The sequence below is a fragment of the Aphelocoma coerulescens genome, chromosome 4 (assembly GCF_041296385.1).
Source record: "Aphelocoma coerulescens isolate FSJ_1873_10779 chromosome 4, UR_Acoe_1.0, whole genome shotgun sequence".
Taxonomy (NCBI): Eukaryota; Metazoa; Chordata; class Aves; order Passeriformes; family Corvidae; genus Aphelocoma; species Aphelocoma coerulescens.
This window is the reverse complement of record NC_091017.1, coordinates 6,989,582-7,015,070: the sequence shown is the minus strand read 5'-3', so window position 1 is coordinate 7,015,070 and position 25,489 is coordinate 6,989,582. Positions and strand designations below refer to the sequence as shown.

Below are 25,489 nucleotides of genomic sequence, written 5' to 3'. Positions count from 1 at the left end.
TCCCTGGAGGTGAACATCCCTGCACAGCTGGTAAGCACTGGAGTGTGAAGGGGCTGATTTAGTGGTCTGAGATGCTCAGACAGCAGAGTAGGCTAAGGACAGTATTTTCTCCTGTACTGGCTGTTAGACAATTTCTAGTGCACATTTTTACATATGCACAATATATGTGCATGTATACATACATGTATGTAAATATTTATGTAAATACATGTCATTTTTTAATAGGAAGGACCTTTTCCCACCCCTAAATCCCAAACCTGGCCTGTGAAATTAATATAGCTGAAACATTTCATTACTTACTGAGATCTAAGAATGCAAAGACTGGAAGAAATGCTGACTGTGAGGAGTTTTTAAAGAGTACTGAGGAAGAAGGTTACAAAAATGTTGAATCAGGTTGTGTTTTGGTGCGTTGTTATGCAGAATTCTACAGTCATTGCATCCTGGTGCAGGATGGAGCGATTCCCGTTACACTGCTAGCCCATAAAAAAATTCCTGGAGTAATCCCACAGCTTGCTGCTTTCCAGCTGCACCTCCTCATCTGCTCAGAGAACCAACAGTGCCCAAAGCCCTCAATTCCCCCCAGCAGTTCAAAACTACCTTGAACTTGTATGTTGCAGTAAGTCATTCATGAAAGATGAATTACTGGAAACTTGGGAATTTGTGCTCGTCCAAAGGCAGAGATGCGACAGCAGCTGGGGAAATAACTGGAGCTCCCCAGAGGCAAAGCAGTGCTGTGTTTGGGCTGCAGCAGCCTGGACAGAGAAGGGCCAGAGAAGCCACAGCAGGACAGGTGAGGCACTAAAACTGCCTCTATCTTACCTGTGGCCTTTTGGACAAACTGGCATTGTATCAACCCCTGACATCAGACAAAGCTGTTTTTAAGAACATTGATGCAAAAACGAGGTCGTGGGTGGTCATTTATGGTTCAAGTAGCGGTTTATATATTTATTATAATTATACACAACCTTGACAATCTATATTGCCATTCAAAAATAAATTGAAGTCTTGTCAATTTGCACACTATCTGTCACTACTGAGAATCCCATTTACATACATCGTAAACATTTTCCATACTTAAAACACCGCTTTGAATTCTGACATTCCCATCTCTTCCCCCCTCAACCCGTATGCTTATCGACTATGGAAAGAAACTTTTTCAACCACTGCAACATTCAGGGACTACCACCTTTTTTGATTCATTTAATTAAACTATTACAACACGTGGTAGAGGTGGCTGGTGCATATAGCTCTTAACTGCATTTTTGTTTAAAATTATTCTTCATGGATTTCATTGCAATGACTCCTTGTTTTCATTGCTTGACGTATTTCCTTCTGACCAGGAAAGAATGAAACCAGGGTTTAATAGCTGTATCAAGTAAGTCACATCAAGCACATTCCTGGTTTAGTATTCTGCAGGGCCAACAGCCACATTTAGTTGTTTTCACTGTTATTTACATATGTAGTAAATGGTTGAAGTCTTCAAATTTCAACTGTGGAGAATTACGAATTCAGCTAGGAGTCAGCCACCACACACTTTCTGTAGCTACTAAGAGCTTGTGTTTATACTCCAAGTGCTATCTTGGGAGTTTAAATTAAAATTTATGAGGCATTAACACCTTCTGTTAAGCAACATGTTTTTTACCACCTCTTTTGACAGAGAGTTTCAGTGAGTTTCGTCTCCTGGTGCCTGAAAGACGGGAAAGCTTAAGACTAGCAAAAGTGTAAGAGGCAACAGAATATTCCTCCATCCAATTAATAAACTCACAGCAATTAGTGGCAATTAATGTAAGCATCCTTAGAGCAGGTAAACCTTATACCAGCCCACAACTCAAGTTTGGGCATCTAAGCTTCACTTGAGAAGGGCTCACAGAAGTCAGTGTATTGAAGTATTACAGTGTGATTACACAGCAATGGAAGTCCCATTTTGAGGCATGAGGTTCATGATGGCACTGATCTGTGGGAATTGAATTCAGCTTCTTTTCCTACAGCAGTTGGGCAGGTGCTTTGAACCAGCAAGTGCAGCGTGTTTGCAACATCGCCTCATGTCCTGGATGCTAACATTGGCTAACTGACAGGCATGGATAACCAGAGCTCTGAGAAGTGTAGATTCCAAGTTTTGTTAAAGGTATTAATTTTTCACACCGGTGTCAAAAAGTAATTGGGAAGAGAAGTCCCCTGCCAGCTCCTTGCTTGTTTCCTGAAATTACGCTTACATAATCCTTACAGGAAAACCCCCACTTAAATACTGAGTATTTGAGAACCAAATCTGTAGCCATCTGTAGGAGAGACTGAAGTTCAGCACACTGAGATGTTGGGAAATATTAAAGAATTTCAAATGTTGAAGATACAAAGAAATCTTATCAAATACAGACTGGATGCTTTACATTAACAGCTCTCACTTTTATCTGGAAGAACCAAAACTTCCATCCCACACACCACAAGGTGTCCAGAATGCTGGAGCTGCACCCCAGACACTGCACATCCCCTCCTGTACTGCCATGCCATGAAGGACACCTTCCCCTTCACTCTGCCCCGGGGCCTTGGGAGGCAGACCAGGAGTACAGCTTGGGGAATACAGGTCGGGTGCTTCCCAACTGCCTCTGAGCATCCAGGAGCCAGCTGCTCACTCCAGGCTTTGCAAGCATGCCCCAAAGGCAGCATTTAAGCAGTGAAAGATTGACACTGCCAGAAGCAAGCACGGGAGAGGAGTCTTCATTCAAATTCACACATGCAAAATCAAAAACTTCATTCAAAATCATGATCATGGGGTGTTTTGTCATGAAGCAGCAGGTTAAAGAAAGAAGGCATAAAACCCTAACTTAAATGTTACAAATCTGTTTATGTTACATCTAAATGAAGTTCAAAGAAACTCCTTGGAGTCTAAAGTACCATAATAAAGCGGAAAGGAACTCATGAATCAGTTCTAAACTAAACTGAATTTAGTAAAGAAAATTAAAAATTAATTTTTTTAAAGTCCTTTCTTGAGCAAGTCCATTAATGCTCCAGGACAGGAGAGAATGAGTCCTCTTTAAAGGAAAGAAGGAAGCACTCACTGGTAAAATGAAACAATGTACTTATGCTAGTTTGTACCTAAATCTTTACATGGGACTTTAGAACCTGATTTACAAACCTTTTTTTTTTTTAAACAAAACTACTGCCTTTACAAAGATAGTGTTGCTTCCTTTTTTTTTGTGGGACAGAGGGGACATTTTCAAACATTAGAAATATATCTTGCCCTCGGCAGAAAGTTTCAAGTAAGACATTATCAACAAATACCTGCTTTTATAATATACAAGATGCAGAGTAACAGACCACTGCTGGTTCCCTAACAAAGCTTTATGTTGCAGAGACACTCATTCTGGTGCTGTCAGGGTAGGCAAAGGGAACTTGCTTCTGAGTCTGACACACAAAACCTCAAGTTGTGCATAGAGTGTACTTAAATCTGTACTGGTAAAATCTCCTCTTTTTAACAGAAAACAGATTACATAGGAACAAGTCATGTTTTAACGTGAACTTTGCTGTGGAAAGATCAACTCTGCCCTCCCAAATGGGACTCCTGACACGGACCTCAGAGCCAGCTTCTGTGGGCAGCATTCCTCTTCAGCAGGGATCTGGAGACAGACCAGATGCACAGCAAAAAAATCCCTAATCTAGTAAGAAAACTTGACTACAATTGTCTGAACCGTATCTGCTGTTAAGCGTGCAGAATTTTTCTAGCCTTTATCCTAAGAATTGCCTCAAACAGCTGTAATGTAGTATTAAGCATCTGATGGCCATGAGCAGAAGACACTCTGTTCATGCACATGACCTTTTAGCTACTGGAGATTTCTGCTGTTTTGTGCTCTTCTGCCACAGGTACCAAGAAATCTAACCTAGACAAAGTGTTGTGCAGCTGTATTTTAGGAAGCCAGTACTTGACAATGCTACTGATTACACTGCTGTGGTAAAAGCCATTAGGATATAAATGGTCTTAAAGCCTATGAGACCAAAGCCAGCTCAGTCCTGAATGACTGAAAGGACAACTGATGCTGCAGTACAGTCACCCCCTCAGTGCCAGAGGTGTGACTACCGTGGCAGAACTCAAGACTGAGGTTGCAGAGGAGCTGCAGAGCAACTCTCCTCAAGGTCACTCAGTTTTTGTTCCAGGGCTTTAAACATGTAAACTTACAGTGTCAGACCACCTACACTGACTGCATGGAATAGGAACAGGAAGGAGAGCAAAGTACACACATCTCAGTGACTGGATGTCAGTCATGAAGATGCAATTCCAGCACTCGAACTAGTCTGGCAAGTTTATGCACAGCTGTAAATGATGCTTCCTTTTTCTGTGAAAATATGTGAGAAGCGAATTCACCTCTACCAGGGGTCATTAATTACTCTTTGTAGCATGAACAGTGGTAGAAGATGAAGGGCATGGCTGAAGATAAAATGGCTGCCAAAGCAAGAAACAAGATTGTGATTCTTCACTTGTTTACAACAGCAACACCTCATATGGGAGAGCTGCTGCAGGAGTGCCTGCTTAATATTTGAATTTGGTTCTAGGACAGAGTTCAAGTCACTGACGCTTTACACTGCAACTAATCTCAGCTTCTTATGCTGACTGGGTAAAGAAACCACTTTTCATAGTTAAGAGTAGCCCATTCCCACTCCGGTAACAGAAGAGGTGTTTGAAATCAATAGTGACTGGCTTTAGCAAGTGCTGCAGTACCTCAATGACTGACAGAGGCATTTGGAATATATTTGGAACATACACTGGACTTTGACAACGTTTAAGACTTACCAAAGGAAACAGTGATTCTGCTGTGTAATACATTGTAGACACTTTCATTAGAGAGTAAATGACCAAAGCTAAGCGGTAAGCTATGCAAGTTCATCAAGTAGATTCCATCTTTGGGGCAATAATATCCAGTTTTTAAACTCTTTTGTTTTGATCCTTGACCAAAAGATTCATGGGCCAAGGATCAAGGCTTAAATAAGCTCTCCGCATTTCTTTCAAGTTTGCCCCAAAGAGCATTTAAGCAACCTCAAAATGAGCGTGGTGATACCCAGTTTGCACAGCACTGTTTCTGTTGTTTCTCCTCCCCGGGATGAGATATGATCAAGATGTAAATTGAATTCAAAACAAAAAAAGTGGAAATAGTTCCATGTGCAATAAGACATTTTCAAGGGAAAGCTATGCAGCAGGCCTTGAATGTTCTCCCCTTTCATCCTATTCTGCCCAGCATCACCGTGTCCTAAGCGCAGTAGGGTATGTACAGCAATGTGCACAGCCCAGGAATTCCAGCACACGGCAGAGCCACGCTGCTGGAGTGGTTTGTCATGAAGACTGGTAGTGGTATGGGAACCTAAAAAACGCTTAAGCTCATATTATTCAGTTCCTATGAAAAAGACCATACAATTCTCATGGTACATCAACAAGATGGACTGGTATGCCAACTAACCTCTATTTTAATATTTAAATTATAACAATACAATAACTAGAAAAGGTCAGTGCTTCAAGTGACAGGTTTTGCCACTTCAATTCCAATATTTTTTCCAAAATAAAGATGCGATTAGATCTACACTTGAGCATCAGTAGTGCAATACAGTATCCTTTCCTGAATAAAGGAGCTGAGGTTTATCCACAATAAAAGCTTTAAATAAGGTAGATTGTTGCCATTTATATATCAATTCTGTATGTTTGATATAAAATATATTGGGAAAGCTTAAACTGACTTATACAATCTACATTTGGCTAAAGCTCCACATAAGCAGCATCAGTGGAAATGAACGTCAGTGGAAATGAACATTATATTAAGGTGTACTTAATATAAAACACTTTCAAAACTACCCAGCAACAAATGACAGAAGGTTGGCTAAGAATAACTGAACATCTGAGGTGTGTACCAGACAAAAAGAATGGACCCTGTGGTTACTTGCACTATTTTAATGAAGTAAAAGAAATGCAAGATTTAGTCCACTTCCATCTCTCCGGGGGGTTTGGTCTGCTGAGGGTTGTCCTTTGCTGGTTCAGGTTTTGTTTCCGTAGCGCTCTGTCCATTCACTGGTCCATTGTGTTCCCCGTTGGCTTTGGACTGCCCATCACTGGGAGGTTCTATCTTCGGTTTGGGCTTGGATAGAATAGGATTACAGAAGCTATCCAATTCCTAGTTGTGACACAAGTGAGACAGCAAGGTCATTTGGTGGCTCGGCAACTGCACTCAACTACAACATCTCTAATTTGTTTCTGGGCCATAATGGCCTGGAATTTCATTGTCAAGGACTAAACTTCTCTATTCTATCAAGGCTAGAAACTTCAAAAAAAGCCTTTCACTACCTGAGGAGCTTCTGATTTGTTACCAACTTGTATGACAATCCAGTCTGTAGAAGCCTGGTGCCATAACTCAGGGTATTTTAAAAGGGCTTGTGCAGAGGGACTACTGTACATCAAAAGCCCGCACTGAAGAGTGCTAAAGCTGCTGCTCCCTCTGTATAGATTTTTAAATAGCTTTAAAATCTCTGCAGATGTAATATTCTAGTTCAGATCTAGGCCAAAATCTGGTTCAGAAAAAACTGATTAGAATGCAACAAGTACAATGATTTTTTTTTACCTTAGATTTTGCTAGTATTTCTGCCACTTTGACAACTGGATCCTGAGTTAGACTTAGTTTGTTCTGGGCATTCATTTTGCTGTTCAACCAATTCATAGCCTCGTTAATGTATTTTTCAACTTTCTCCATCTCAGCAGGATCTAGGTGGTCATATTTTTCATCCTAAGGAGAGAGACAGATATTTGTATCACCAATTAAAATATGCTGCTCGCCCAATTAAGTTAATCTTAGAAGTTACAGAAACACTGGTAACAGCTGTAAATTGAGAGATCCATTTCAAGTGGTACCAGCCACCATAAAAACACATAAATCTTTGATTTATGTTCTCATGAAGAAGCTCTTTTTTGCTAGCAATGCAAAACAGGTTTAAAGTTCTCAGGAGCAGAAGTACAACAACCCTTCTAAAGCAGTGTTAAGATGTAACTTTATAGGACTTTTTTAAACACAAAAAATTCTACAGCCAAACTCAAAACACCTATGTTCCGGTTTGGCCGGTCACCCCAAGACAACCTATAATCATTGAACAGCTAAATAATTTGGCTTTACCTTATTTTTGTATGCTTCTACTGCTTTCATAAGGAGCTGAATCTTCTTTCCCAGTTCATTTAGAACTTTTGGTCTCTCTTCGTGTTCCATGCATCTTTCCTGGATAGGCTGTCCAAATTTCTGGAGTAATAAGCACAAAGGTCTTTACAAAACATGTATTTCCTTTAGTCTGGTCTAAGAATACAATGCAGCATGGGAAGGAAGGCTGCCTGAAACTCCTTTTCTCACCCACCCAAAGAGGTAAGTCTTTGAATATTGCTTTAGTCCAACAACAAAAAAAGCAGACGCTTAAGCACAGGAATAGTGACTGTCCTTAATAGGCTGCTATTTTGCAGTTTTCTGCAAAAAGAGCATTTGGAACAGAAACCAGTCAGGCTTTAATGGATGCTTTAATTTTCAAGTAGTTCATCTGAAAACTTCTAATTTTATCCACTGTTTGCTTTTTCCTTTTCTTGAATACTGGTATCCAGGCAGTTGCCTGGATCTACACTGCTGTTTCCATCAGTTATCCCTCCCCCAGAGGAAATCTGACTGGAGAGTAAACAGCTGGAGCCCAAGGACTAGAGACATACTTCAACTTGAAGGTAGTAATTCATCACAACTCGTATCTCCCCCATCAGAGCATTAAAATCTGAAGCATTTAGGGGGTGTTTGTCATTAATAATCAAATTATACAATGGAAGCTACTGTTAAAGCACTCCAGAGCCTTTATTGTTGGGTATTAGAGCCAAAAATTGGTCTTACAATACATCTATAGAAGACCACTGAGAACAGGAAAAACAGAATATATATTCTGGAGTGCAATTCTCATTACCCAGGAGTGCAGTCAAGCTACTCAAAAGCCTCTTTCAGACTGTAAGTCTGACAAAAAATTCCCATAGCAATTAAATCTATTATCATGAGTGACAGTCTGCTTCATTTCAACCATTTTCAAATTAAGAGCACAACTCATATTAAAAGAAAGTGCACCTCTAGTTCTAAGTATTATGTTCATTTTGTAACTGAACATGCACAACCTGAACCACCCCCGCCCCAAACATACAAGAATGATTTTTCTAGAAAACAACTTAAAACCTTACTTTTAATTCCTGAAGCTTATCCATGTATACTTGTTTTGGCTGGTCCTCTCCATCTTCATAAAGCCAGTTTTCTGTGTCCTCCAACATCAAGGTCAGCTTGTTTGAATCCTACCAAGCAAGTTATGGACAGTCCAGTTCAAAAGGGAACACATCAAATGAGACTTCTCGCCCCGGCACAAACCCACCCTACTCAGAAAAGGACTGCTTCCTCAGCTTAAAATATTCCAAGTGATAGCAAAGGAAAACAGTAATTAACAGACTTCAAAGCCAAGATTTAAAGAGTGACGAGAGGCAGGACAGCCCCGCTCCTGTGATTTGCAGGTGAAGTTTACCAGAGTTATAAAATCAGTCCTGAGGCTATTTAAGACAGCCCATGCACCTCTTAAAGAGTCTTCCATATTCTCAGTTTGTTTTCTTTTTATTCCTACCCACTCATGCCATTCAGAAGCTTGTGGTGATCTGTCCTACTTTCCTATGCTGACCATAGGGTTTTTACTTTCTGCCTGCATCCCCGATCCTTCCTTGCCACTGAGGAAATTCTCAGGCAATAAAGAGCTCTGCAAGTCAAATGTCAGGTGTAAGCATTAACTTGAGCCTCACTGCTGTGAAGTCAAGCCATCTCTTACTCCAAACTAGTCCAAGAGACCGCTGCAGCCTCCACAGAACACACACTCAAAAGTTGTAAATACAAAGGAACTTTTCTGAAACATATAGGCAAGTCTAACCTCTTCAGTGATAAACTTCTCAAAGACTCCACACAGTTTGTCTCTGAATTCATACACATATTCTTCAACAGCATTCTTAGCATCATTTCGTTCTTTCTCAAGCTTGTCTTGCATCATCATCTTCCCCTAGGGTCGAGAAAGGCATACTTAAAACTGAAAGCATTTTAAGTGTTAGGCTTAGTGACTACTCTTGAAACTGTACCAGAGAACTTGGCAGAGGCCTAATAATTCACAATTACTGATAAAAACGTTCGCCTCTGTGTAAGTCATCACTACAAGCACAAGCAGAATGGGCTAAGTTAAGTCTAGCGAAACTGAGTCATTTCACAAAAAAACCCAACTAAAACAAAATCTCTTACAATTAAGGGCAAACCCCTGAAGAATTCTAAATTATGTAAGCCAGTGGTTGCAAATATTTTTTAGTTACTTATTTACAGTGACATTGAGTGGTCATTTGTTCATGCTGCTCACCTCATTTTCTATATAGGAATTGATCAGATCTTGTCCCAGCTGCCTATAGAGGCTCGCCTGTATAGGGAGGTCAATACTCTTAACTTTTGTTTTCGCCTTTGGCTGGGCTGGTTGATCTTGCTTTTCTCCAGAACCAGCCTATGAAAAGGAATCCAAATATTACTACTTTAATGCTCAAAAAAGAGAGACAAATGAAACTAGTTAAGACAGCTACAGATTAATCTTATGTAAATTAGCACCTAATTATTCCTCTGTATTCAAAATCACTGCCACCTTAGTTTTGAATGAAACAGGTGAAATTTAAATTCTTTAAATAGCTGTTAAGAAAACTTGTTCAAAAGCTTAAAGCACCGCATATTATTCTTCACAATGTTTCCTAATCTCCCTAAATTCCATCACCATTACAAAACCAGGTTAAACAACAGACACCTACTTCAAAGTCTTAATCATGCTAAGTTGAAAATTAAAATGCTATGGCAGGATTCCTTACTCGAACCATTTCAATACAGCTCTCCTCTAAATACTGTCCCATGTTTTGCAAATTGTAAAATCAGTAAGTGTGAGAATACTGGGCAAAAAATGTCAAATCAATACTGAATACAAACCTTTGTTTCAGTTCCAGCATTTTCTGTTTCCTCATCTGCTTGGTTCTGTTGTTCAGCTTGACTTTTCTGCACACCTTCTTCTTGATCAACCTGCATTTTATCCTGCCGAGAGTTACATAACTGAATGCAAAGGTTTGCTGTAAGATTTAGGACTGATATCAACTACAGTAGATCATAGACAACATATGAACTTCAGCATCAATCTTAAAAATGTTTGCTTCACCATGTTTAAACAGGCATTTTGATGTAGTGTTTGTATTTATATCTTTCAAATTAAATGAAAATTAGACTCTGCTGCTCAAAGTTGCTGTCCGTCCCCATTACATAATTACACTGAGCCTTGTGAATACTCACTTTAACTAGAACCAAATACACATAAAATGAAATCAAAGAACATTCTAGCAACACACCACCAACACAGGCAACAACAATGGGTTCTCTGTGGAACAGCCAGAACTTCAACCTCCTATCATTTTTGACCTAAACTTTAAAGTTTGCAACCCGAAGCAGAAGTAATTTAATCATTGCAATTACCACTTGCATCAATAAAAATTTGCTTCTGTAGTAGTAGCCTCTTGGGAGTGCAGGACAAACTATCTTCCCTCCTTGCCACCCAAATAAAGAGAACCTCACTTAAATTTATCAGTAAGTTTATCACCTATGCCTTATTCCAAATTTAACAATCTGAAAGTCTGTTAAATTACTAGTGCAGATCACTTGGTTTAAGGATTACAACTCCATGTCATCACCGAAAAACACTTTAAATGACACAGTAATAGGTAAGTCTGAAGTTTTCAGGATGATCCTAATACTCAGAGATCCAGAGCCTTAATAACTAACGAGCAGCAGCCAAAGTCTGAAAGGTCCAAGACTGCCTCCATTACAAGGAATTAGTATCTCTGGATTCACAAACTACATATGCATGTAAAGTAATTTACTACTAGTTCTGCAGAACAAAAAAAGTTATTTGAGGATTTCAAACTCTAGCACAGGTGCCTATGTTGCAGTTTAAAGTGGAAAAAAAGAAGGCTACTTTTACCAAATTTCAAGTTTTGCCACTTCAGAATAGAAAAAGTAAAATGTAAATCCTCTTTTTACTGTTCTTACTGTTCACACAGAAAAGCCAACAACTGGGAGGAACTGCTTTGCCTACAGGAAATAGCTACAGAGGGGAAAACAGGACACATTTACACCACAAACCTCCTCCTCAGAGTCAAGGGTATCATCCTCAATACTGAAAGGTAATTGCTGACAAGCACCATTGTAAAACAGAAGATGTGTTAGATGAATGAAGTGCTGCAAATGGAAAGTCTGAGCATGGAAGCAGCTACTCACACTGAACTCAGCACACTCCTAGTAAGCTCCACATGCCTCTTACACTAAATGCCAGCTCTGGCACTTCCAACCTTTGCTCACTTGATTACAAACACCACAGACGGAGCACTTGCCCATAAGGAACTGCATCATGTTCAGCACTTCAAATATGCTCACATTCCTGGAAAGCAGCGTAGTATTTAAGAAGTTGGCTATATCAATTATGTAATGCTAGTTGTGTAACCATTTGCTCTAATTCCTGTAGGATATCCAACTAAAGTGGGAGAAGGCCAAATCTTAGGAGAAAGGCTGCTGGGGCCAGCGCTGCTATTGCTGTTTCCAGCTCCAAAGGGTTCCCTGGCATCCAGTTCTCAACTATGCACTGCCAAGGGGTACAGCTGCATCTCACAGGGAGCTACTCTCAGGAGACAGTGAAGTTTTCCAGATATTAATAAATAACATGTATTTTTTACTCATTGAAAACATAGTTTGTGAGGAAAAACAAACCTAGAATTAATCTGTCAACAGATCTCATTAAATACACTGCCATTTACTAACAACACTAGGTAATGCTAAGAGTAGTAGAGAGATGATAAAGAACAATGAAAAAATTACTTAATTTTTTTAGAATCTGTTTTTCCATTCATTTTTCTTAGTGCCACACTTCACCAGTACTTCAGCAATCAACATGAAGAAATGTGTTACACAAGTGAAGAAGCAATTTAAGGGTGGAGAAGCAGTAACTGTCAGAAGCGAAACACGGTGACTTAACCTGCAATTATGGGCTCTGTTGTCAGAATGACAGTGGAGATATTTACAAGCTTTACATACCAGCTCTTCGTCTCTGCCTTGGCTCTTACTTGATGACTCAGTGTCCATGGGTGTGTCATTGTGATCCCCCTCTATGCTCTGCTTCTCTATGATGGACGCGTTGGCCACGCTGAACAGGCCGTGGATATTGACGCGCACTTTCACCTTCACCTTGGAGTTGTCACCATCGTGCTGGGGACCAACGTTCTGAATAGTGAAACGCCCTTGGAAACAACAGAGGTGACTTTAATTGTTGTCCCAAAAAGCAGAGAAAGAAGAAAAAAAAGCCAAACACATCCCTTTAAGGGTGTTAATTTAAACAGCAACTTCATGTAACTGAAACTATTTGGAAACTTTCTACTTAGTTGACAATCCTACAATGTAAGCTGCAGGTAGATAAACTAAAAGCTGGTTCCCCAACTATTATCAGTTCACTGATAATTAGTAAGATGTTTTTGCTTTACCTGTATTTCATAAAGAAACAAGACTACTTTACTAGGTGTTCTACTTCTCTGCTGCCTTCTGTAACCATCACACTAAAGAAACTACTCTGATTCATCTCAAATGGTTTCTTTTGTCCACGTAACTCAAACTTCACACTGAAAAATAAAATGTTAACAGAGATAAAAGATTCTGTTTGAATTTGGTAACATGGCTGCACTACAGCTTTTGGAGAATGAACAGTGCTTAGCAAGGTTTCTGAAAGCAGTGGGGTTGATACTTATTTTGCAACATGCTGAAAATTTAAGTGTAGATGACGTGCACATGTAAAGGAGAATGTTTCTTCCTCAAGACCACAGACTTCTTGCATAGACAGCCCAACAGATAGCTCCAAGTTTGTATCTGATTCATAAATCAGTGAATAAAATTATGAATTAAAGACCCCAAGGAGTCTACTAATAACTGCAAGTAAGGTAGCATTAGCTACCAAGAAACTTATTTGTACCATCTAATTCCTTAGACTCTACTACAGATGCTTAAATTGAGGAAACACCTATCTTTTATATTCTCAGATTAACAGAAAGAGACATGACAGATAGCACTAGACAAGTTATCTGTCCAGACAGGCAACAGCTCCTTTGATCCAATTGCTTAGAAAAATCCAAGCTAGCAGGCACATAAGATCCCTATCAATTTTATAGAGACTGAAAGAACCAGACAATAGAGCACTAAATTCTTTGTGCCTCTTTCTTTTGAGGCACTCAGAAACTGTAAAGATAGACAGAAGGAAGAATGCAGAATTTTTTTTACAAACTGTCAGAGATGTCAATATGGTTTGATCACTACATTTAAACCAACAAGCCTGTGCTGAGCCTTTCTAAAGGGCCTAAGCTCTTCTGTAAGCTAGAAAATATGGAAGTAACATATCTTACAAGAAAGGAGAACCCCTTTCTCCTGTATCAGTGGGAGTTAGGGATGGGGTTTTTATTCATGTCCTTACCTATTCTGGAATCAGGATAAGGCACTTCTTGTGGATGGGTATAGTAAGCTTCCAAATCAAAAGGCTCCTTCTTGTGGAAAGTAATTACTTTTGAGAATGGAGCAGCATGGTTCTTACTGAAGACTTCACACTCGCTAAAGCAATAAAACATTAAGTACCATTAAACCTCGGAGTGTAAGTTCATAGATAATCAAAGTCAAGATATGTTAAAGATCAGCAGCCCTGCTAACCAAGCAACAATCATGTAGTTTAAGTCAGTTTTTAACAAGAGTTGGAGGTTGAAGGTCTCCAGGTGTCAAAGCTGGATGACACATTTTATGTCACACTTACTAAGAATTAGGCAACTTCACTCCAACATTTTAATTACTCGCATTTCCAGTTGTTAAGCAGTAACTGGAACCCAAAAGGTAAAATGCAAAAGAAGAAAATTGGAATTTCAAGTGTTCAAGTGCATGACAGCTTCAAAGCCTGAGGCCTGTTTTTTTCCACAGCTCAACACTTTTCTTTATATCCAAACACACTGTTTTGTAGGCAGTGTACAACTTACCCTGTTCCTTCTTCATAAGATGATTTCCATCTCAATGTTATAGAGTAAGGAACAACATCTGTGATGGAAAACTCACGCACTTTAAAAGCTGGAGAAAGAATCGCACACTAGGAAAAAAAAAAGACCAAAGTTTTATTATGTTCACATGTTGAGTGTAGTCAAATAAACAGCAAGTACAAGAATTAATACTTATGATATAGGTCATATGGAGGTTCTGCTTATCACAGAATTCTTTTTTTTAACAGAAACTTCCTGCAGTTAATTAAACTGAACCATTTAAGTAACAGATGTTACTTCCTCAGTGATTTTCAGTAAAGATACCCAGCAAAGGTTCCAAGTGACTACACAGAAGTGGAACAGCAGAATTTGAGTCCTCAAATTTAACAGGTCTCTAACAAGCCCATCCTTCTAACATGACACAGCAGCAAATTAATGAATGCAACAGACTGGTTTCTGACATGGTCACTGTCATGAATTAGCAAAAGAGCAAGTAACCCTCCATATCTTGTTTCAGCTGTAGTACCTTTTGCTTGTGGTTAGCTGTATTTCATTAGTACATGATGTTAAAGAAGCGATACTGAAGTTTTATTTCAGAAACTATACCTGCAAGGCACAGCCTCTTGCAACAGCTTCATCAGCATTTAGCGTGGTGCTTATCTCTTTACAGAAAAAGTTAGAGATCTGTTCCTTCACTGCTGGAATTCTAGTAGCCCCACCTACTATTTCTATACTGTAGATATCTTCACGCTGAAGTTCTAGAAAAGAGAGTGCATGCCCTTAAGTTATCATCAAGGTATCAAAAAGCTATCTTTGGACAAAAAAAAAAAAAAAAGGAAAAAAGAGAAAAGTTCTCTTATTATCTAGACACTGTGACAAGCACTGAATATATTTCATGGCTGACAAGATCTTTGTAACTTTTTGTCCCTCCTGTAGGCTACAAAGTTTTCTAGTTGCATAAACCTGGGAAATGCAGAAGCCAAGCATCAATGAGAACAGCTGTTCTTTAAAGTGTGTTGTCCATGTGCATCCCCTTCCTGCTGTGCATGAACTCCAGAAGGGTGAAACTGGGTCTTCTGCACTACTGGACAATACCTGAACTCTCCCAAACAAAACCAACAAAATGAAACCCAAGTAGATCTCATTTTATGTCTGGCTTAATTTTGCTTGCCAAAAGAGAAAACCTTTTAGGTCAGTATATCTAATAAACAGCAGATTGTACTTGAAGGTTAACTTTTAAATTCTGAAATCAGGATATGTGTATGAAGTCACCTCAAACAACTGTCAGTCCATGAACAGCTCTGCTCAGCAGTTACTCAGGTTTTTAATTCCCGTATTTGCTATCTAGCCAAGTCAGGTGATCAGCAGAGTTCTTCCCTCTCTTTTAGGTGAAGCTGCTGGAATTGGGGGTAAAACCCTTCCTAGTGAAGTCTAATTCTCTCCTTTACACCACATTAGGCAAAAAAAAAAAAGTTACTTTGTTATTTGCACATGCTTTAGGAAATTCATTTTAAGAATATACTGCCAAATTACCAGGTCAGTGAGGACATGTAAGTATCACATGGAACAGGCTGGCCAGAAGGTTGCAGTCAAGTGTAATATCTTTTACCATCATCATTTTGGTTTGGTTGTTTTGTGCTTTTTTAATAAATTCAGAGTCCCAACCTTTTCCATGACACAGGGTGAACGAGGGTCAATAATCAAGGTTGCAGAGTAGCATGTGCACTAAATGAGGTGGGAATGGGATCATGCATTCATGGCAAGCATATGAATGGAACTTACATTTAACTTTTCAGTATTTAGCTTTGCAATTCTAATAAATACAAAAATACATTGAAAAGTTAATCATTAAAGAGGTCAAGAATGACTGGATTACTAGCAGTACCTCAAGTTACTTCTACTTACTGGCTTGATCCATGGCTGCTCTTAGAGGAGGCTCCACTCTGGCCAGAAGGGCAGCACACAGCTGCTCGAACTGAGCTCTGCAGGGCAGGGAGAGTGTTTGGTGTTACCAAGCTGCTCAGAGACCACAAACCCCTGTCCCTCAGTGGCAACTTCAGCCAGTACCTGTTCATCTTACTGGAGACATCCAGGTCATTCATGAAGCACTCGATGTTGAGTGGAAGGTCAGACGCATTCGCACTCATCAGCTTCTTGAGCTTCTCACATTCCTGATACAATCGCAGCAGCGCTCGGGGATTCTCTTTTACATTCAGTTTGTATTTTGTCCTAAATTCTTCAGAGAAGTAATCTACCAAAGCCTCATCAAAATTCCTACCACCTACGAAAGGGTCAAAGGTCGTGGCCAAGACCTGGCAGGAGTCAAAGAACGAGATCAGAAGATATCAGACGCTGTTTGTTCTGTCATTTACTCAGTGCAGCAAGACATGCCACAGGTGACATTTGGCTACCAGAGACAGGTCCACAAAAGCATTCAGCCATTAGTAGGTCACAGGCAGAAGTCTCCAAACCAGGAAGCACAAAGACTGCTCAGTTTTACTTCACATCCTACTGGATTTAGACTTTGAACTGTCATGGATGGCACAAAAGAACCCTAACATCTTGGAGCGACTAAGACAGTTCAAGAATTTCCCACGAGGGAGTCAGTTGCACATCTACAACACTTAGCAGGCTCCTTCAATATGCAAATATTTCAGGGATATAACATGACACAAAAACTCTGCAGCGTGCTTAATTATCAAGCACTTTCCAAAACACACTTTAGGACACTTCACTTCTGCATTTTACAAAAACTGACTTGCTGAAATAGCTAAAATTTAACAGAGAGGTTTTGTATTCCACTTGTACTTGTATTTAAAAAATATTTTCTATAGACCTTTTTTTTAGAAAAACTAATCTTTCCACAGAGCACTATTTTGAGTTTTAAATACTTCAGGCTTTTAATGTATGATTTGAAAGATTACCTTCAGTTTTCCCTTGTTAAAAGCACAGATGGAAACCTGATATGCAGAATGCCCCATATCTACAAAGACCACATTTCTTGGCTTCTCTTCCAAGGCTGGCAGATCTTGCTTGTATATTCCATAGGCTAATGCAACTGGAAAACACCAACCCACGGAAGGTGAGCAGAAGCCACACACAGCTGCAGACCACACACTGAAAGCACTACCAAGAGACAGACACTACCCACGTTTACCCTTTCTAAACACCTTCATAACTCTATTCAAATGCCACAAACACGTTGAGAACACATTTTTCATTGACAAGAGGAAAAGAGATGTCAAGTGAAGGTTTAGCACTAATAAAGACTCACCCTGCATTTCAGCTGTGCTTGTACCCAAATTAACACTGCGCAATTTGTGAAACTGCACAGATTAAGACTCTCCCTTGAAATGCCTTACTTTCAGTATTTTTTACCTTAGCTTTGCAAAATTCAAGCATGCCCAAGAAATAAAGAAATGTTTTGGAAGACTAATTTACTCAGATCTAAAATTTCACTGCCAGCACTCCCTTGGAAAGCTGTTTGAGACTTTCTAAAAGCAAAGAGAATCAAGAAAAATAAAAATTACTGATTTAAGCAGCTCCAACTTTAGCTCCCATGAAGTGTTACGTACTTCTATGCTCTACCCTAGAATTCACCAAAACCACAGAAGAGGAAAGTAAATTACTTTATAGAAACAGTTGTGCCATTGCTACAGCTGACAGGACTGCCACAACTTTAAGCACAGATCCCAGGTTTATTTCCAAAGCTATTCCCAAGTGTGACTGTGTTCAGGTTAGCAAACCCCAGCTCTCACTGTGCCTCCTGAATGCTGGACACCACCCCACTGCTGTGTTTCCAGTTCCCAAGCTGGATTGGGCAGTACTAGCCTGGACAGCTCTCTCCCAAGCTCCTAATTGTGCAACAGCAGTGTGTCATCACCCTCACATTCAGCAGCCTGAATGGCCTTAAAGGACAAAAAAATTTCCAGCCCTTTACCTGCTGTAGTCTCATTCATCAGCTTCAGACAATTTAATCCTGCAATCTGTGCAGCTGCCATTACAGACCTTCTTTCAGCATCAGTGAAGAAACTAGGGACCTGTTTCCAAAAATAATGACATAGGATATTACAGGATATGGATTTTTTAATTTAAAGAAGTCAGACTTGCCCATCAAGTTACCCTATAAATGTCATTACCACAAGAAACTGTTATAAGCTACCCTCAAATTAATAAGGCAGCCTGAATAAAATAGCTAGGTAATTTATTTTAGTGCATATTTTAATTAAAAGTTCAGAATATGACAAAAATGAAGTGGCATCTAGGGTTGTCTTAAATAAAGCAGATTTTAACACACAAAAAAAAAATATCCTGAAAATGCTTTTTCAGATTCTTCTGATGAGTCATCTTAAAATCATCACCAGTTTCTGGAAACATTTGTGCAGGACAAAGTCAACCCAACAAATATTCACACATAGCCTCAAAATAAGTCAATGGCAGAAGCACTGCAACAATGCTGGAATTAAACTTGAACCTGTATCCATTTTTCAGATATCACTTTCACCACAGTGCCAACTTACAGTGTGCTACAAGGTTCAGTGCCACCAAAAATAGCCACAGCACAATCAGAGCCCATTTAGGATCTGGCTGCAATCACTTGGCACCTCTTCAGCAGATGGAGAGCTCCATTCACTTTGTGTTTTGTTGGCTACCACTGTGGGGCATTGCCAAGGATCCCTGTGTGTGGGAGGTATTCTCCCAGTATCTTTGTATGCCATAAGGAAGAAAGAAAAAAGATCAAAGCAGATTTCTAACAGCTGAAGTACACAGCTTTCCAGTTCCCACCTCTCCCTCTGACAGAGAAGGGGTAACTGCAATCCTTCATGCTCAAACTTCTCACCAGGGCCAGTAAACAAAGACCATGTGAAAAGCAGACACAAGACTTCATACCAGGAACAAAACATCTTCAAGCTCCACCCTTACCTCGTGGGTAAGGACACCAGCTAAAAAAACATGAGCAAACCAACCAAATATAAAGACTTTTGCTAACAAAGTCAAGTAGTTTGGGCTTGTCAAATTATCAGCATGACCCTCAGAGCCCTAAGTTCAGGCGATTCAAGTGCACTACAACAGTGCTCAACCATGTAACAAAGAAATTTAACACGAATATAGGAAGGCTCTTTGGAAGCAAGGAGGATATACTTGCCCCTAGGACAGCTCCCATTTGGAACACAAACTGCAGTAATCAGAAATACTGTATGTAGCCCTTGGAGACAGACAGACTGGACCAGCTTAAGTATTATGTTCTTTCTGAAAACACTCTTGGTTTAACAACTTCATCTCCGCACACGTGCTTCGAGAAGGATTCTCATTTGGAAAACCTGTAACAAAGGCCCTTTTTTGGGGATATAATTTCTATCCGCTACTTGTACCTCTCACCATTGCACCATGGTATAAATGGTCCTAGCTTGCATAAAGCTGCCTATGGATTGCAATAATTGTATCACAACTCACTGAAATCACACAGTCAGCCACTGGTTTCTTCAAAGCACTTTCCGAAGTCTCCTTCAGTTTGGCCAGCAACATTCCTGTGATCTGTTCCACTGCAAACAGTCTCTCCTCATCCAGGTACCTCACCTGAAACAGAGCATTGGGATTCTGTGATCAGTCATCTCAACTTTGCTCTCAAGATGTGCCATTTGGACTTTATTTGTCATGTTGAGCATTGAGACCCATTTAACACCAGGCTCTAGACACAAGCAACTCCCTATCAATTGATTTGTGCTTACTGCAACAAATCTTGAACAGTTCAGATTGGTCTTTTTTTGTGGGAAGATTAACACCTCAGTTATCCCAAGGGACTACTCACAATGACACAGTATTTCTGTTGCTTTTTTAAATTTAAAAAACAACAACAAAAAAAGCACATTACACATAGGATCACACTGTTCTATAACACAAGCTAAAAATACAAGTTTTAGAGCAAACCCAAGGAACATCTGCTTCCTGCAACAGTCACTCAGGAGCAGGGAAGGAGGGAGGGAAGGTGTAAACGAGGCAATTCCAACAGTCCTGCCCTGCTCAGGGAACACAGTTGAGTCCTCAGCCTTCCATGGGAGGTTCTGTGTCCCAAATTCCTAACAAGCTACCATTTCTCCAGCAATCCCAAGCACTCCTGCCATTTCGTTTGGAAGCAAATTAAAAGTAATTTCTTCAAATTTCATATTCAGAGCGTTATATTGTTTTCCTGACACTTAGTCTCTGAATGTCTGATGGGAACTAATAATCTCACACTGTAATTATACAGATTTGAAGGTAAATGTAGTAAGGTGAAGTGAAAAGCTACTAATGTGACTATGGAAACTAGTATGATTGATGAGAAACCTCAATGGACATCTTGGAGAAAGTACAGGACTTATGTAGAGACACAGGAATGTCACAGGAATGTATTTAATTTCCTTAAGGAAAATGTAAGTGACCACACAGGAAGTGACAAAGCCCCAAAGTGCTCATCCCTACCACTGGAGAGATTCCTCCCAAAGCTCTCACTCACCTTTACTCCAACGGAGCCATTTGGCATCTTCTGAAGTTCATAGGGAAGTTTGGCCCTCTCAGCTTGTATGTAAGGATCTTCAAATGCTCTTCCATGGAGTTTTTTGAAACCATGTACCGCATTTTTTACATTTGTGATGATCTGTGGCAAAGATATTTTCATTACCCATGAAACTCTGATAAAGAGGACTGTGCAGAAAGGCATTTCTTATGTTGGGCTTAATGCACACACTGACCAGTGTCAAGCCCCACACATTCGCTGGGAAGCAAAGTGTGAGGAAAGAGAAAGAATCATCTAGCTTTTAATCTATGGCCTCTATTAAAAAAATTCAAATGTACTTCTCTCTGTAGCATCCATCAACTTGCTGCCATCGATTTTCACTGTACTTTTTATTTTAAAGGAGCTTTCTTTCACAGCATGCAATATCTAAGATCCTATATTGTTGCAGTGGTTGCCTGCAGGAACTAATGAAGTTATTACCTACATTAACCTTAAATGAACCTTCAACAAATTAAGACATTTCCCTTCCTTTTGAAGTTCTCCTCTAGTTCAGATCCCATCTGGATGTAAAGCCTCCCCACACCTATTCTCTCATCAGTGTTTTAACCTAGTTATTTTCAGGACAGGCTTCTAACCAAAGAAAGGATGAAAACAAATCCCAACAAACACAGTATGTAAGCTATCAGGAGAAACTACTCCAGGACAATATTCTCCAAGATGAACTTGTTTACTAGTCTAAAAAGTTTTTGATCCATTTACCTGGCTCTTTGCTGCATTCCCAATAGCTCGGGTCTTGGATCCTAAAGATATACATGCTCTAAAAAAAAAAAAAAAATTCAGCTGTAAAAAAACCCCATTGTAAAATAATTCCATGGTACTTTAGAACACTCACAAAAATTCAAGCAGCAGAACATGGATGTGTTAAATAACAACACTACCGCATGACACACCAGAATCTGAAGCAGAATTCTAGTTATTTTGTTCTTTGTAAATTAGTTTAGAAACAGCAAGCAATTTCAACTGTTGACATCCTAATTGCATTTAAGCAATTCTGTAAAAGCTTGTATGTTCTACAGATCTTAACATGAAGGAAAGGCACTGATAGTTACTTCTGGGTCACAGGTAAAAACGTAAGATTTAATTCAAACCCCTGAACTTTAGCAGTCAGGTTCTCTTGACTCAACAACTCTTGAGCCAGACAGGGACACATTCTCACTCTAAGAGCCCTTAGCAACAATCCTAAGACAACAATTAAGGAACCCACAAACCATCTAAGCCCACCGGAGCCGAACAAGCTGTTAAGTGCTTCCACTACTGAGGACTAGCAGGCACATGACGCAAACAGGCAGAAGGGCAGAGATCTGGGGACAGCTCCCACGCACCCAGGGCTTGGGAAGCTCTACTGAAATCCACAGCTCCTTGCAGCTTCTTGGGCTACCACTGAACACTCCCCTGGATCAGCAAAGGCTGCCTCAGGTCCCAGCCACCATCTGGTCCCTCATCACTGCCTTGGGAAATGTTCTTTTTTTTTTTTTTTTTTTTCTGGAAGTTACTAACACCACACCTTCATATCCCAGACCTGAAATACAACTCCTGCCTAAAAGGCAAGCGATCTGGCTACCACCATTCAGGAGTAAGCAACAGAGAAACCCAGATTTCACACAGCTCAAATGCAATCGTTGATGAATATATAAAGGTCACTCTAGCAGATTGCTTCCTGCTTTCTCTCCATCACTGAGGGCACAGCAATTTGATAGTATTTTCTAGCAACCTCTTCTCTCTGACATCCAAAACCTTCTCCAGATTTAACTGCTGCATACACACGAAGCATTACCCTACATTTTCAAACATGTAGGTCAGCTTTCACAAACAACTTTGGCAATTTTTAACGTCACAACACTACAGCTGCCAATTACTCTTTGTGATAATTAAGGAAAGTCGGATAAATGAGCAATTTCCAAAGTAAGTAAATGGTTTACACACCAATGCTATTGCATCACAGCTTCTCAGTGCAGGAATCTGCCTCTGCCGACAGAGAGCATTACCTGCACATTACCACATGCACAGCATGAAGCACCAGCTCAGAGCCACCACAGCTCCTGCCAGGGTTTACTTCAATTACTCACTTCCAGCACAGGGGGATGGATGGTTTCTTCCTCCCTCCGCTGAGAAGCAGAGATGTCAAAAAAATACATGTGCCCTCCTTGGCTTCAAAACATTCAGTAGTTTCCAAGATTCCTTATTACATCATCTTAATTACAGCAAGTGATCACATTAATTACACCTGGTCTGAAGTAAGTTATGAGCTATCAACAACTGTCTTGTTTTTCCACAGAACCACAGTGGTGAGGCAGAGCACCTGAAAGGGCCATTTGCCGTGAGTTTAACGTGCCAGAAGCGCTGGAAATGTGCTCAACAGGCCTGCTGAAGGTCCCAGTTCAGGAGAAGTCAAGTGTCAACAAACTATCAAAGAGATACAGTGCCAAAAGCCAGGAAATATCCAAGTTCTACTGAAATGCATGGCTTATTGACAGAACCTTTTTCCTTTCTTTGTAAAGTATTTGTGCTAAAGCTTCCGGTACGATACATGGTTTTACAAACACTGACAATCCCAAGCATTGGATTATAGGATGTAGTTAACTAAAAGCTAATTCAAGTCCTTGCACGATGTGAGCACCTCTAGAGAAACATTTAAATAAGAGGTTCATTTACTGTGTTGCTATGTACACTAAGAGAAGCTTTGATTTAAGAATTGGATCTGTCTGCACCACTCAAATCCCACCTGAAGTAAAGATTTAGCTACTATGATAAACTTACATAACAGTAATGAACCTGTTACATTTCCCTTTACCTTTGTTTGGTTTGTCTCAAGACAATAATATTACAAAAGACATTCCTCAAATTCTCCTGTATTACTACATTTTGAGACAGAAAAGGCCAAGGAAAATACTACTTTAAGTGTGACAGCTACTGTCTTTAAGCATATGTGCACTCCAGATGCTGTAAGTGCTAACCTGAACCTCTTTCACAATCATTTTGCAAGTATCTTGAAAGTACAGTTAATCAGACAGTGTAGTGTGAAAAATATTAAATGCAGGGAAGCCTACCTGCAAAGAACACACTCCAAATATAGCTAAGAATTGGAAGTGCTCTTCATCACAAGGAGGAAGGGAACTGCAGCTGCCTGAGGATTCTCTGGGCAACAATTTCATGGGATACTTTGCATTTGAAAGGCCGCAGAATTTCAGTTCTTCACTGCATATCGAGTACATGAGGGTAATTACGCCCCGAGAGTTAATATGAGAAACATATTTTTCTAAAAAACTTTAAAGAGTATTCCCACTAAAACAGACGCCATGCATTTTGGCAATCAACTTCTTTGCGCTTTTAAAATATAACTTTTTAGAAGCAAACCTACACCTACATTTTTCCAGGATCAGGGCAGCAGTGCTGGAGTTACTACAGAGTCTCTCACAGCAGAAACAGCTTTCTCTGTTGGCTACAAGTCCCTTTGTAGAAAGGAAAGCACCATCCAACCCCCGATTTTTATGAGTATTACATGAATTCCTGAATCCTCCTTCAAAATTATGCACAGATGGAGCTCTAAAAATCCTAGACGTATCCCATAGAAACAGAGAAGCAAAATCTCCACCTACTCTTGCGTCTCCCATCATCACGGACGTTGCCCACTGCCCCCCCCCCCCCCCCCCCCGCGCCTTCCTCGCCAGACCTCGGTATTCCAGGGCCAGCAGATGCGGTGCAAGTAAGAACAGGTTTAAGGAGAGGGAACTAACTCATCGCGCCGCTTCCCTGCTGAATCAACCTCCTCCTCCTCCTCCTCCTCCTCCTCGCCAGTCTCGCTACCACTCATGTAATTGTTAATGGAAACGCTCCCAGCGCTGGCAGCCGTTCCAGAGTTGGGGAAACACATGCACTCCACGGAGATCTTTGGCTACCCCAAACCAAAGCGTTGCAAAGACAGGAACACACCGCGCCCGTGGAGCCGCGCGGCTCCCCCAGCAGCACGGCGCGGGATTTCAAGGACACGCACCGCCAGGAGCCGGGACGCACACAGAAATACGAGTGTTTCCCCAGCACACGCATTCCCGGGAAGGAGCACTCTGCCGGCTCGGCCGGCACAGCCGCGGGCGCCGGGGCGGGAGGGGGATCCCGCGGGGGGAAGGCGCGGGGCAGCCCCGGCGGGCGGGGCCCGGGCGCGCCGGTACTCACGGGGTGCAGCGGTCGCTGTACTCGTTGGCGATGGTCTCGATGCCGCCGCTGCGCGCCACGCCGATGTAGCAGTTGAGGAAGCCGAGGTCGATGCCGACCACAGACATGGCTGCGCCCGGTGCTCCGCGCGCGCCGCGGGAACTGGGAATGGGACCGGCCGCGGCTCCGCGCCCGCCGCTCCCCCACTGCGGAGCGCCAGCACCAACCGGCAGCGGGCCCGCCGTGCGCAGGCGCCGCCGGAGGGAGCCCGCCCGGCCCCGGCGCCGCCTCGGCTCTTTCCGGCAGGGCTCGGGCGGCGCTGCCCTTCCAGAAGGATCTGGAACGGGAGGGATGCGGGCAAGCGGGGAGGGAGCAGCCCCGCCCAGAGCGACGCCCCGCGCCCGCGTCAGCGCTGCGGAGGGACCGCCCCGCCCGACTTAAAGGGCCCGGGGAGCGCGGCTGCCGCTCCTGTCACTGCCACATGGGCCGAGTTAATGAGATTATAACAATCCGGAGCAATTAGTGCAGAGCGGCGATCGGGGCCATTAGCACAGCCGTGCTTGGAGTCAGCCACCGCGGACCTGCCGCGAGGAGGGGGCAGACCCCGGCTCCTGGAGCAGATGGAACCTGGAGAACCCTAAAGGGCCGCGGCACAGGATGAG

General features: G+C 41.3%; 1 protein-coding gene across 1 annotated transcript; it reads right to left on the bottom strand.

Annotated features, from left to right (window-relative positions):
- Window positions 1-917: 917 nt before the first annotated feature.
- On the bottom strand, window positions 918-25,152 carry HSPA4L (heat shock protein family A (Hsp70) member 4 like). The gene is made up of 19 exons (XM_069012644.1): window positions 24,849-25,152; window positions 21,378-21,435; window positions 20,619-20,759; window positions 19,580-19,702; window positions 18,066-18,165; window positions 17,050-17,183; window positions 16,193-16,437; window positions 16,031-16,107; window positions 14,732-14,883; window positions 14,129-14,235; window positions 13,582-13,715; window positions 12,162-12,364; window positions 10,017-10,118; window positions 9,412-9,549; window positions 8,941-9,066; window positions 8,216-8,323; window positions 7,137-7,256; window positions 6,591-6,752; window positions 918-6,146 (listed from the first exon to the last, which is right to left on the bottom strand). Exons 1-19 carry the CDS (start codon window positions 24,953-24,955, stop codon window positions 5,952-5,954), a joined length of 2,532 nt encoding a protein of 843 aa, XP_068868745.1. The 5' UTR covers window positions 24,956-25,152; the 3' UTR covers window positions 918-5,951.
- Between the last annotated feature and the right edge of the window lie 337 nt (window positions 25,153-25,489).